This window comes from Urocampus carinirostris, chromosome 8, assembly GCF_059441175.1.
Source record: "Urocampus carinirostris isolate Australia breed hairy pipefish chromosome 8, RoL_Ucar_1.0, whole genome shotgun sequence".
In the NCBI taxonomy this organism is placed as follows: Eukaryota; Metazoa; Chordata; class Actinopteri; order Syngnathiformes; family Syngnathidae; genus Urocampus; species Urocampus carinirostris.
The window spans coordinates 2,589,903-2,603,542 of NC_142356.1; the positions used below are offsets into that span (position 1 = coordinate 2,589,903).

The following is a 13,640-nucleotide window of genomic DNA, read 5'->3' on the forward strand; positions in this document are numbered from 1 at the left end:
CATTATTAATAATAACACTCGCCGACATTTAAACTTGGGAGAAACAAGCCTGGAATTTCCTGTCAAAACAAATGTGTCCTCATTATGTCGATAAGCTCCGACTTCATTAATCTACAACAATGTAAGGCAGTGGTTTTCGAAAAGTGGGGCGGGCCTGGGAGGTTGGGGGGCTTGAGGCTCCCTCCACGGGGGCACCCTGCGCTTTTGATTTTGGAACTATTTTTATTTTTTTTCAACTTTCCGAAGAATCAGGTGCAATAGCACCTCCACTACACTAGAGAGCAGTGGCGCTCTCATTGAGTTTTGTTTATATTTAATCTCCAAGCTGTGCATATAGCAGAGTATAAGCATGGAGTATATAGATACAAAGTGGAGTGACCCCATGAAAAAATTATTTACCTGTATGAGGAGGCAGACATCTTGGGAGAAAATAATTGAGACGCAAAAAAAACCACTTTACGTGATACTGTCACGAGCTAGAAACAGTACCCAATAGCGTTCGTTTTACTCAGTTTTATTGATAAGAGAGAGCAGTGCTTGCTTCCACGATCCGATGATCGTCGGACACGAGTAGCTGATGGCAGGAACGTGGAGGTGTCACTTCCGTGACGAGCGAGGTTAGTCGTAGGCAGCGGGAAAACTGGTCGATAGCCGGGACGGGGGAGCAAGGGCGGTAACGAGTCCAGAAAGGAGGTCGTCAACAGGTATCAGGCAGGAAACAGGGCAATTTCCAAGAAAATTGTTGGGGTCGGCTTGACATCTAATCTCCTATCAGCTTGCCAGGGGAATGTTATTTCGCAAGCTAGTCCAAACCAAGCGGGTGTTTTAATTAATAACACTCGGGAGAAACAAGCCTGGAATTTCCCGTCTTAAAGTAATGTGTTCTCCTTATGTCAAGCTCGACTCCAATAAACCACAACACTGGTGGCAGGAACGCGGAAGTGGCACTTCCGTGTCGAGCGAGGGTAGTCGTAGGCAGCGGGAAAACTGGTCGATAGCCGGGACGGGGGAGCAGGGCAGAAACGGGTCCAGAAACAGGTATCAGGCAGGAGAAAACAGGGCAGGAGAATGTCGGAAGGCACAGAGCTTGCCTAGCTGAAAGCATAGGTTCGCAGACAGTCTGACAGCTTCCTCTTGGAAGCCGGGGGTTTAAAAATTGGGAACCAATTAGCGCTCATGGTGCCCTGAATAAGCAATCATGACAGATACTTTGCTGCTATCATTACAGAAAACTGCATTTACTTTCTGCTTCCGTCCTAAAGAAACCTTATCCTGTATGTCTGGCCGATGAAAAAATGTTTTGTGTGTTGTTGGAGTCAGGTGAGTGTCGAGAATCCCGATGGAACTCCGGCACCGGGCGTCCCCCTGGTGGTGAAACCGGGCGGGTATCTAACCCACACCTACAACAGCGGCGTCGCAAGGCTCAGCGTCAATACATTTGCAGGGCAGAGCGCTTTGAAGCTCCATGTAAGACGTGCAACAGAATCGGAGAAGCCGATCCCACACAAACTAGGAATACTGACTTAACAGAACAAAACATGAAAGAAAGACGAAAATCATTTCGGAGTGCCACGACAATGATAACATGAAATATCATGCCGGAACTAGGGCTGCAACAAACGATTAACTTCATCGTGGATGAAGCGGTCGATATTATTTTTCGATTCGTCGACGAATCGGATTTCTCAGACGCTTTCGACTTCCTCTTCTTGATTAAAATACCGAAGCTTTGCACGGATAGAAACGACAGAATAGAAAACAATTCAATTGACGAGACGTAAAAATACACATAAATGTATGTTATCCACCTGCAAATATGGAAGATACTCTTTTCCTACCACCTTATCCAAAGACCACATTTTTTTGGACTTACAAAACAAAAAAGAAAGCAATATATTTCATTTTATGTTGGAGCAACGTTTTTTCTATCCACCCAAAAAATGAGCAAAAATGGAAACCAACTTTTATATATAAAAAAAACATATATATATAATATGCTCAAGAACCTGCCTCTCGTGTAGTGTTAAACATATATTTAATATTTTTCTTTTCACCTTATTTATTTTATCCACTTATTTTAAGATTTTTCCTTCAGCACTTTGTGTTCCCTTGAAAATTCTTAACTGTTTCAAGATGAAACTGTGAAATACTACCGAGTTGAAACTTTCGCGCCAAATTTGTTCGTAATGACGCAATGTTCAATGAAAAACGATTTAAAAAAATGTAACTTTTTTTTTATAGAAACGGTTATGTCGCCCTCTGCTGGACCAAAGTGGTACTACTACTCTCAGTGTCACAATGAAATAGCGTGGCTCATAAATCACTGATACTGCTAATTCATACAACTAATTAATTGCCAACCCTTTAAATAATTGATTTCAATCAATTCTATCGATTGGTTGTTGCAGCCCTGGATGGAACACTTACTCGCTCTCACTAAACAAAATATGAAAAGAATTAGACGCAGGATATGTTGGAGTATCAACTGATTCTAACGGAAATTAATAAAGGACGAGGACATAGGGAACAGTTTAACATGTGGTTGGTATAACGACAAAATGTTCCTACCCCAACCAGCTGTAACAGAACGAAACATGAAAGTATGACAACACAAATTTGGACAGAAAAATATGATGGAACACTAACGAGCCTTAACTAAAAAAAAACAAGATGCAGAATACAAACTCGTGGATAGAACAATGACAAAAATGTCAATGACAGCATGAAATATAATGTAGGCACAAAAAGTAGCTCACACTAAACAAAACATGAAAGGAATAAGACGCAGGATACGTTGAAATAACAACTGGTTCTAACGGAACAAAATATGAAAGAGACACAACACAGAAATAACCTTGAAGGTGGACAGGAAAATAATGAAATATGCTATAACACCGACTAACCTTAACTCAGTATATGTTTGAATACCACGTGGTTCCAACCGGCCCTAATTGAACAAAACATGAAAGGAATCACAAGAAACATTCCCGCACGAACACTAAGGGTGCCATGACAACAGGACCATGAAACGTAGTGCAGGAACCCTAGCTAGTTGTAACTGAACTAAACATGAAAGGAAGAGGACGCAGGGATAGAACACTGAAATAACGTTCCAACGCCAACCGGCGCTAACTGAACAAAACATGAAAGTAAAAACACAAGAAATATTCCCGCACGAACACTAAGGGTGCCATGAATACAGGACAATGAAATGTAGTGCAGGAACACTAGCTAGTTGTAACTGAACTAAACATGAAAGGATGAAGACGCAGGGAACATAGGACGCGTGGATAGAACACAGACATAATGTTCCAACGCCAACCGGCCCTAACTGAACAAAACATGAAAATAAAGTGACTAGTTCGAACTGAACTAAACATGAAAGGAAGAGGATGCAGGGAACATACTTTACGCGTGGCAATAGAACACCGACATAATGTTCCAACGCCAACCGGCCCTAACTGAAAAAAACATGAAAGTAAAAACACAAGAAACATTCCTGCAGGAACAATAACGGTGCCATGACAACAACACCATAAAACGTAAGCTCTAGCTCGTTGTAACTGAACTAAACATGAAAGGCAGAGGGCGCAGGGAACATACTTAATGCCTGGATGGAACACTGACATAATGTTCCAACGCCAACCGGTCCTAACTGAACAAAACATGAAAGTAAAAACACAAGAAACATTTCCGCACGAACACTTAGGGTGCCATGACAACAGGACCATGAAACGTAATGCAGGAACACTGACTAGTTCAAACTGAACTAAACATGAAAGAAAGAGGACGCAGGGTTAGAACACTGAAATAACGTTCCAACGCCAACCGGCCCTTACTGAACAAAACATGAAATTAAAAACACAAGAGACATTCCCGCACGAACACTAAGGGTGCCATGACAACAACACCATAAAACGTAATGCAGGAACCCTAGCTCGTTGTAACTGAACTAAACATGAAAGGAAGAGGACGCAGGGATAGAACACTGAAATAACGTTCCAACGCCAACCGGCCCTAACTGAACAAAACATGAAAGTAAAAACACAAGAAAAATTCCCGCACGAACACTAAGGGTGCCAAGACAACAAGACCATGAAACGTAATGCAGGAACACTGACTAGTTCTAACTGAACTAAACATGAAAGGAAGAGGACGCAGGGAACCTACTCCGTTGATGTTTGTTTTATTCACACAAAGGGACAGTTGGGACAAAAAAACTTTATTTTATGTGTGGTACTTTAGCATCATCTTCCTTTGGCTGGTCGGATGAAAAAGCAGGCTGTAGTTTGCGCACCCCTGTTCCTAGCACCAAAAACACAGAACATGAAACCTGAGAAAGTACAGAACATGAAAGAAAGTCTCTCTTGCTCCTCAGGTATCGACCGAAGACCCCGACATTTCCAGAGATAAACAAGCTACTGCGGAAATGGAAGCTCTCGCGTATAGTACTCAAAGCGGGTACTACATCCAAATCGGTAAACAGGACGTCCTCGCCGTCCCGTTTTCTGTCCATCCTCTCTTAAATGAAGTACATTTTCAGTGGTGGATCAAGTGGAAGTGGAAGTAGGAAATAACCTGAAAATAAACCTTGTTGTAAGCCAGCGGCACAGCCGAGTCACGGACATCACGTACTTGGTGAGAAGGGTTTCCTATTCGTTCGCCGTTCCCGTCTACCGGGCGGCCATTTTGCTAACCGAGACAAAAAATTGTCCTCTTCAGATCGTGAGCAAAGGACGACTGGTGAAATTCGGACGGTACAACAACCACGGCCAATTTCTGATCACGTTGAGTGTTCCCGTCACCAAAGAAATGTTGCCGTCCTTTCGGATCCTCGCTTACTACCATCCGGATAACGCTATCATGGTATCGGACTCGGTCCGGGTGGACGTCAAGGACTCCTGCATGGGATCGGTAAGAACGCGTGATTTCTAACCCCTTCCACCCGCCGGCAAGCTGTCAGACTTTTGAGAAATACCTCAACTCTTGAGATATGATAACCATTTCAAAATGTACATTGGTACTTCTACTTACGAATTTCATTCGTTATGCATGGGATCGGTAAGATCGCGTGATTTCTAACCCCTTCGTCCCGCCGGCAAACTGTCAGACTTTTGAGAAACAATGTCTTCGAGATGTCAACGGTCACAGAAATACCTCAACTCTTGAGATACTTCTACTTACGAATTTCATTCGTTCATTCGTTAAAGGAGTAGCTTCGTAACCTGAAAACTTTGTAAGTAGAGACGCATTTTAAATGTAAATGGGCTAATCCGTTCCAAGGCCCGCAAAGAATGATAAATTTTCTTAAATAAATCATAAAAGAGCATCAGAACATGAAACAACTACATGTTGGAATTAGAGTACCGCGCAATAAACATAAAACGTCAAATAAAAAAAAACAAAGAACAAGGGAAATAATCAAAATATTTTTTTCGCTATATGCTTCACATTTCTTGAAAAACTGATCCAATGATGCCTGCTTTTGACAATCTGTCGGCAATGATTCCTTTCCACAAATTCCAAGACTTCATGGAATTTAGCCCATGAAGTCTTGGAATTTTAATTTGGGATGGGTCCTCCTCCCCGTCATTTTGCCGGAAGCCCTCCTCATCTCTGAACTCTCAATTGTGACGGTGACACGAAGAGCGCCTTGCGATAACGCACCGGGGTTGCCGGGCAGATTTTGAAGCGATAGCCGGTTTGCTTACCTTCGGGAAACTCTGGGACGAGCGGCGCATACTATACTGTGTTTTTGATTTTGTATCCTGAAACGCCTTTGAAAAGTAGTATTTTCCCGTTTGGGTAAATACCAAACTGCAAAAGTGTGTCTTGTCCTGCATTTTAGCTCAAGCTGGAATCCTTAAGACCCGCGCCAGCCTATCAACCCCGCAGAATGTTCAGGCTGAAGGTCACCGGGGACCCGGGGGCCACGGTGGGCCTGGTGGCGGTCGACAAAGGGGTCTTTGTCCTCAACGAGAAGTTCCGTTTGACACAGAAAAAGGTATCTAAGATTTTGGGGAGCTCATTTCCCGAAAACAGGATCTCTTTGATCTGGTTTTTGCTCATAAGGTGTGGGAAACGGTGGAGAAAAACGACCCCGGCTGCACGCCGGGTGGAGGCGAGGACGCGATGGGCGTGTTCTACGATGCCGGCCTGGTGCTTGAGACCAACGCTGGACATGGGACCCCTCGCCGATCAGGTCCTCAATTCGGACAACATTGACCGCGTTTATTTGATGTTTTACTCAATGGGAGCTAGTTTTTGTTCCATCAAGCCTCGGTTAGAGTAGAATTGATTTCTCTGAATTCTGAAGATCCCAGTAAAGGGACATTATCCGGTACCATTCAACAGAATTTGGATGTCCACTGCACGGTAGGAGTAGGCGAGCGTCACCGTTCTTACAGGTCGAGACAACCGCAGGTAAGGAGATCTGCACCTTCCTATCCTTTCCAAAACTAGACATTCTAACATCAAGAAGTCCTTGTTCTCAGCAGATGAATACCAAGGGCAAGTCAAGGAACCCGGTATGGCGGAACCCGGTCTGTCGTCCGCGTTTCAAAAACCTAGCGAGTACATGGCGGAGGGAGCGGCCTGCGAGGAGAACTTCCTGGACGGCTGCAAGGAACTGCAAGGACGGCGAGCTGAGAGGAAGCCAAAGAGTCTTCGAATAGCGAGAAGTAGGATGGATGGATGGATGGATGGATGGATGCATGGTTGCATGAACATTTGGAGGGATGGGTGGATGGATGCATGGGTGCATGAACATTTGAAGGGATGGATGGATGGATGAATGGAAGGATGCATGGGTGCATAAACATTTGAAGGGATGGATGGATGGACGGATGCATGGATGGATGGATGCATGGGTGCATGAACATTTGGAGGGATGGATGGATGGATGAATGGAAGGATGCATGGGTGCATAAACATTTGAAGGGATGGATGGATGGACGGATGCATGGATGGATGGATGCATGGGTGCATGAACAATTGGAGGGATGTATGGATGGATGAATGGAAGGATGCATGGGTCCATGAACAATTGGAGGGATGTATGGTTAGATAGATACTTTATTCATCCCCGCAGAATGAATGGATGCGTGGGTGCATGAACATTTGGAGGAATGGATGGATGGATGGATGGGCGCATGAACATTTGGAGGGATGGATGGATGGATGAATGGAAGGATGCATGGGTGCATAAACATTTGAAGGGATGGATGGATGGACGGATGCATGGATGGATGGATGCATGGGTGCATGAACAATTGGAGGGATGTATGGATGGATGAATGGAAGGATGCATGGGTCCATGAACAATTGGAGGGATGTATGGTTAGATAGATACTTTATTCATCCCCGCAGAATGAATGGATGCGTGGGTGCATGAACATTTGGAGGAATGGATGGATGGATGGATGGGCGCATGAACATTTGGAGGGATGGATGGATGGATGAATGGAAGGATGTATGGGTGCATAAACATTTGAAGGGATGGATGGATGGACGGATGCATGGATGGATGGATGCATGGGTGCATGAACAATTGGAGGGATGTATGGATGGATGAATGGAAGGATGCATGGGTCCATGAACAATTGGAGGGATGTATGGATAGATAGATACTTTATTCATCCCCGCAGAATGAATGGATGCGTGGGTGCATGAACATTTGGAGGAATGGATGGATGGATGGATGGGCGCATGAACATTTGGAGGGATGGATGGATGGATGGATGCATGGGTGCATGAACATTTGGAGGGATGTATGGAGAGATAGATACTTTATTCATCCCCGCAGAATGGATAGATGCGTGGGTGCATGAACATTTGGAGGAATGGATGGATGGATGGGTGCATAAACATTTGGAGGGATGGATGGATGGATGAATGGAAGGATGCATGGGTGCATGAACAATTGGAGGAATGGATGGATGGATGCATAAATATTTGGAGGGATGGATGGATGGGTGCATGAAAATTTGAAGGGATGGATGGAAGGATGGATGCATGGGTGCATGAACAAATGAAGGGATGATGGATGCATGGATGCATGAAAATTTGGAGGGATGGATGGATGCATGGGTGGATGAAAATTTGGAAGGAAGAATGGATGGATGGATGCATGGGTGCATGAACAAATGAAGGGATGATGGATGGATGCATGGATGCATGAAAATTTGGAGGGATGGATGGACAAACGGATGGATGGATGAAAACATGCTATCATTGATGATTGCATTTCCCCATCCATCCATTTTTTTCACACAACTCTCTAAATGTGTTTATTAGGCGAGACGATTGACGACCGGTACATGGACGACACAGAAATTCTGACCCGCACCAAACACCCCGAAAGTTGGCTTTGGTCTGACATCAAATTGCCCCGATGCCCTCCACAAAATCCCAACTGGTAAGACAATTATTCTACATGATATATCAATGCACCAAGCGAATACAGTCTAAAGTAATTGTCAGTCGTTTTGACGGGTTACTCGACCGCCTCGCCGCTCATTTGTGCCTGGAATATTCTGTAATAAAAAACTGCTCTTCTAAGCTTTCATTTCGACCCTGTCACAACCGGGATACACAAAAAACAAATAAGCAAATGTTCTCTCTATTTCAGTGTTTACACATCGCTTTTGCATATTATACCCATGCAAGACTCCATCACAACATGGCAGTTGATGGCCATCAGTCTGTCCCATACACACGGTGTGGATCCACTCGGTTCAAAGCCTCTAGAACCGAATGCCAGCTGAAACCCGCGTTGCTCCGTCCCTTGTAGGAATCTGCATCAGCGAACCTTTAGAAGTGATCGTCCGCGAGGATTTCTTCATCGACCTCGAGCTTCCGTCTTGGGCTGTCCGCGGAGAGCAGATCGAAATCAGGGCCATCCTCCACAATCACACCCCGGATCAACTCAAAGTGAGTCCCTTTGCGGTTTTAGAAGTTGAAGCCCACAAGAACTAGCCTAGACACTCAGTCCACAGTTGGGTGGACACCTTAAAACTGGACCGTCTTTGTCCTCAAGGTTCGTGTGGAGCTATTTGATACGCCGCACGTATGCAGTGGCGCCTCCCGACATTCAAAGATCTTCAAGGAGGTGGAAATGGGGGCCGAAACTACGTTAGCGGTGCCCTTTATGATCATACCGATGGATGAAGGAATGCTCGACCTTGAAGTCAAAGCAGCAGTCAGGGACTCATATTTCTCCGATGGGATCAGGAAGCAGCTGAAAGTACTGGTAAAATATGTTTTTTCAGTTGTTATATAAATGTTCAGTCTGAAATAGTCACTGCGACGTGGGGGCATGATCCTAATGAGATGGCATCCTTGTGGATCTCTCCACATGCGTGGACAGGGGTGTTGCTAAGCTCCTGGACAGTCAGAGAATCAACCTGGTGGCGCCAGGTGGACCTCATCGTCATGTGCACGAAGTGTTATTGTAGGTTTCGGTCAGGTCGGGTATTGTTGTGGCCCAGGACAAACCCAGGTCCCACTGCACTAGCCTTGGTTGACGGCAGATAGTGTCCAAGTGGGATTACCTACCAGATCTGGACCAGAGGATCATTGAGCTCTTGGACAGTCTGAGGAACTACCTGGCGACTTCGGGTGGACCTAAACATAATCGGGTCACTCTCTACAAAAAGTCAGGCCCTCAGGTCCATCTCTATAAGACTTTGGGCCCTCGGGTCGCCCTCTACAAGACGATGGGCCCTCGGGTCACCCGTCACTACAGGGGTGGGCAGCTGTTTGGAGTGGCAAGACGCACTGGGATGAAAATTCCGCTCAGGGACCAGTCCTGGAGACCTCTCCATTTTTTTCCTCATTTATGAAAAAGAGAGAGAGAGAGTGAGAGAGTGACAGAGAGAGAGAGAAACAGGGAGAGAGATGTACATGTGTCATACTTTGAACATTTCTCTCTGGTGAGCTAGATTAAAAAGGCTGCCGGGCTGCATGTGGCCTAAGAGGTTACAGTCTGCCCACCCATGCTTTACAAGGTGTGGGCGCTTGGGTCACCCTCCACGAGAGGTTGAGCCCTCAGGTCACTCTTGACAAGACGTCAGACCCTCGTTTAACCTTTCCCAACATGTGGGTCCCTAGGACACCTTCTACAAGATCTGGCCCAAGAAAAGACGCTAGGCCTTCAAATTACCTTCTACAAGTTAAGCTCTCCAATCAACCCCTAGAAGACATTGGTCCCTCTGGTCTACCTGGACAAGAGGTCAGACCATTAGGTAACCTCCCACAAGACGTTAGGCCCTCAAATCACCCTGTACAAGATGTTGGACTGTCAAATCACCTCTTACAAGACGTTGGGCCCTCGGGGAGCCCTCTATATGGTGTCGTGTACCTCAGGTGATCCTCTACAAGATGCCAGGCCATCTAGTCAACCTTTACTAGAAGTCTGGCCTTTTGGCAATCATCTAGACGACGTGAGGGAACCTCAGGTCGCCCTTACAAGACGTCACCCACTGCATGACGTCTGGGCCTCACGTCATATTGTACAAAACATATATACTTCAGGTCACTCTCTACAAGATGACAGGCCATCTAGTCAACCTCTGCAAGAAGCCTGGCCCTCTGGTAATTCCCTACAAGACGTCGGTAAAGTCAGGTTGCCTTTACAAGACGTAAGGCCATCAGGTCACCCGTCACATGAGGTCTGGGCCTCTGGTCACCCTCTAAAAAACATCTGGCTCTCAGGTCACCCTCTACAAGATCTCCTACCCTCAGGTCACCCTCTGCAAAACAGCTGGCCTTCCTTCAGGTCACTTTCTACAAGACATTGATACATCAAGTCACCCTATACAAGATGATGGGCCAGCTAGTCAACCTCTGCGAGAAGTCTGGCAATCTGGTAATTCCTTACAAGAAGTCAGTAAAGTCAGGTCGCCCTTACAAGATGTCAGGCCATCAGGTCACCCGCCACATGAGGTCTGGGCCTCAGGTCACCCTCTAAAAAACATCTAGCTCTCAGGTCACCCTCTACAAGATCTCCTACCCTCAGGGCACCCTCTGCAAAACAGCTGGCCTTCCTTCAGGTCACTTTCTACAAGACATTGATACATCAAGTCACCCTATACAAGATGATGGGCCAGCTAGTCAACCTCTGCAAGAAGTCTGGCAATCTGGTAATTCCTTACAAGAAGTCAGTAAAGTCAGGTCGCCCTTACAAGATGTCAGGCCATCAGGTCACCCGCCACATGAGGTCTGGGCCTCAGGTCACCCTCTAAAAAACATCTAGCTCTCAGGTCACCCTCTACAAGATCTCCTACCCTCAGGGCACCCTCTGCAAAACATCTGGCCTTTCTTCAGGTCACTTTCGATTGTTCTCGATTGTTCTCAGCTCAGGGATGCTGCTGGAAATGTGAATTTCCCTTCGGGGATGAACAAAGTATCTATCTATCTATCTATCTATCTTTCTACAAGACATTGATACATCAAGTCACCCTATACAAGATGATGGGCCATCTAGTCAACCTCTACAAGAAGTCTGGCAATCTGGTAATTCCTTACAAGAAGTCAGTAAAGTCAGGTCGCCCTTACAAGATGTCAGGCCATCAGTTCACCCGCCACATGAGGTCTGGGCCTCTGGTCACCCTCTACAAGATCTCCTACCCTCAGGGCACCCTCTGCAAAACAGCCGGCCTTCCTTCAGGTCACTTTCTACAAGACATTGATACATCAAGTCACCCTATACATGATGATGGGCCTCAGGTCACCCTCTAAAAAATGTATAGCTCTCAGGCCACCCTCTCCAAGATGTCCCACCCTTGGGGCTCCCTCTGCAAGACGGCTGGCCTTCAGGTCACCTTCTACAATACATCAATTCTTCAGGTCACTTTTTACAAGGTGTTGGGCCATTAGGTCACTCTCTACAGGACATTGCTCCCTAAGGTCACCCTCTTCCAGACCTGTAAGGTGTGCCTGAGGGCATCAGTTCAAAGAGGCGGTGTCAAGGGGGAGAGGGGTCCTTAATAATGTTGCAGGCGACGTCTTCCAGACTAGGCAGAGAGCAGCCAATGATTTTGTGGGCTATGTTAAAATGTCTCTACGTTTCTCCTGTTTCATTTTGGCAGACGGCACCGAGAAATCGTTCCCTGCCATCCCAAACTGAAAGTGGCTGTCAGAAGTTTAATTTGTCGGTGGAACTCATCCAAGGTAATTTTAAAACCGACTGAAAATAGTAATCAGGTTGGCGGCATGGCGGATGGGTGGTTAGCGCACAGCGCCACGGTAGGGAGGTCCTGTGTTCAATTCCAGCTACCGCAGCCTCCCTGCCTGAAGATGCCAGGGATGGGCTCCAGCACCCCCGCGACCCTACTGAGGATAAGCGGCCTAGAAAATGGAGGGATAATTATTACGTATCCTCATCTCATCTCATCTCATTGGCCGTACCGCTTATCCTCATTAGGGTCGCGGGGGGGCTGGAGCCCATCCCAGCCATCTACGGGGCAGGGGACACCCTGAACTGGTTGCCAGCCAATCGCAGGGCACACAGGGACAGACAACTTATTCGCTCATTCACACCTAGGGACAATTTGGACCGGCCAATTCACCTGAAATGCATGTTTTTGGAACGTGGGAGGAAACCGGAATGCCCGGAGGAAACCCACGCAAGCACGGGGAGAACATACAAACTCCGCACAGGAAGTCTGGAGCTGGATTTGAACCCACGACAGGTTCCCATAAGCGCTAACCACTGCGCCGCCGTGCTGCCTTTATTACGTATCCTGTCTTGTCTTAAATATAATTTGCCGGCGTCTCTGTGATGTTTCTAGACAGAATAGACGACGAAGAAAAGATATACAGGGTAAAAATCGAGGTCATGTAAGTAAAATTAAATTAATAAAAAAAAAAAATTTAAACTTGTGGTTGTGTGTGTGTGATCCTGACCTTCGTTAATGGGTGTGATGCGTGGGCAGGTATCTGAACAAAGACTACGACTCTTCCATGACCATCTTGGACATCGGCCTGTTGACCGGTTACCGTATCGACGACAGAGACCTGAAAGCGGTACGAGACTTGAGGTCGACCGATTATCGGGTGGTCTGATTATTTGGAAATTTGACTGATATCGGTATCGGCATTTTTATTATGATTTGACGAGCCGATTTTTAAGTCTCATGCAGCTGGGACTCTCCTTCTCAGCCTCGCTACTGCTACCCATCCCGCGCCTTCTTATTGGATAAATGCCCGGGGGCGGAGCCAATAAAGCAGTAAAGAGCTGCAGCTCAGCTCACTTGTCCCGGCATGCCTGTGTCTGTGATAGAAAAGTGTGTTGGTGATTTAGAGATTGCGTAAAAACTGTAATTAAGTTGTTTTAGGGAGGTACATTCAGGTGGAGCCTGATGAAATTAGCTCTTATCATAACATTAGTTGGTCAATCAAGGGTGGCTGTTTGTCATCGAAAGAGCATAAAAAGCACGCTGAAGTGGAAGTGATGAGCTTTTAACATAATATTAGTACGTCAATCTGGCTGTGAAACAGGAGTTCCTACACTTTTCAATTCGCTAGCTCTGTTTAAATTTCCATGCACATTTTGTTATAACTTCATTTACCGTATTTTCCGCACTATATGGCGCAACTAAAAGTCTTACGGTAATTTTTTTCAAAAGCTGACCATGCGC

At 46.0% G+C, this 13,640-nt stretch overlaps 1 protein-coding gene across 4 annotated transcripts in view; it reads left to right on the plus strand.

The window, feature by feature from the left end:
- The window catches only part of LOC148360482 (complement C3-like), a 36,840-nt gene that overhangs the window by 9,508 nt on the left and 13,692 nt on the right, over positions 1-13,640 (plus strand). For 2 of the 4 annotated variants that reach the window (XM_088341321.1, XM_088341323.1), the window contains exons 11-25: positions 1,321-1,467; positions 4,379-4,478; positions 4,544-4,638; positions 4,723-4,914; positions 5,849-6,004; positions 6,073-6,202; positions 6,355-6,423; positions 6,495-6,680; positions 8,296-8,416; positions 8,630-8,718; positions 8,792-8,931; positions 9,038-9,250; positions 12,090-12,171; positions 12,792-12,840; positions 12,936-13,026. In XM_088341321.1, the coding sequence (XP_088197447.1) occupies positions 1,321-1,467; positions 4,379-4,478; positions 4,544-4,638; positions 4,723-4,914; positions 5,849-6,004; positions 6,073-6,202; positions 6,355-6,423; positions 6,495-6,680; positions 8,296-8,416; positions 8,630-8,718; positions 8,792-8,931; positions 9,038-9,250; positions 12,090-12,171; positions 12,792-12,840; positions 12,936-13,026 (1,860 nt within the window). Of the gene's footprint in view, positions 1-1,320; positions 1,468-4,378; positions 4,479-4,543; positions 4,639-4,722; positions 4,915-5,848; positions 6,005-6,072; positions 6,203-6,354; positions 6,424-6,494; positions 6,681-8,295; positions 8,417-8,629; positions 8,719-8,791; positions 8,932-9,037; positions 9,251-12,089; positions 12,172-12,250; positions 12,368-12,731; positions 12,841-12,935; positions 13,027-13,640 lie in introns of those variants that run through there. The other 2 variants (XM_088341322.1, XM_088341324.1) reach the window with 2 other exon arrangements.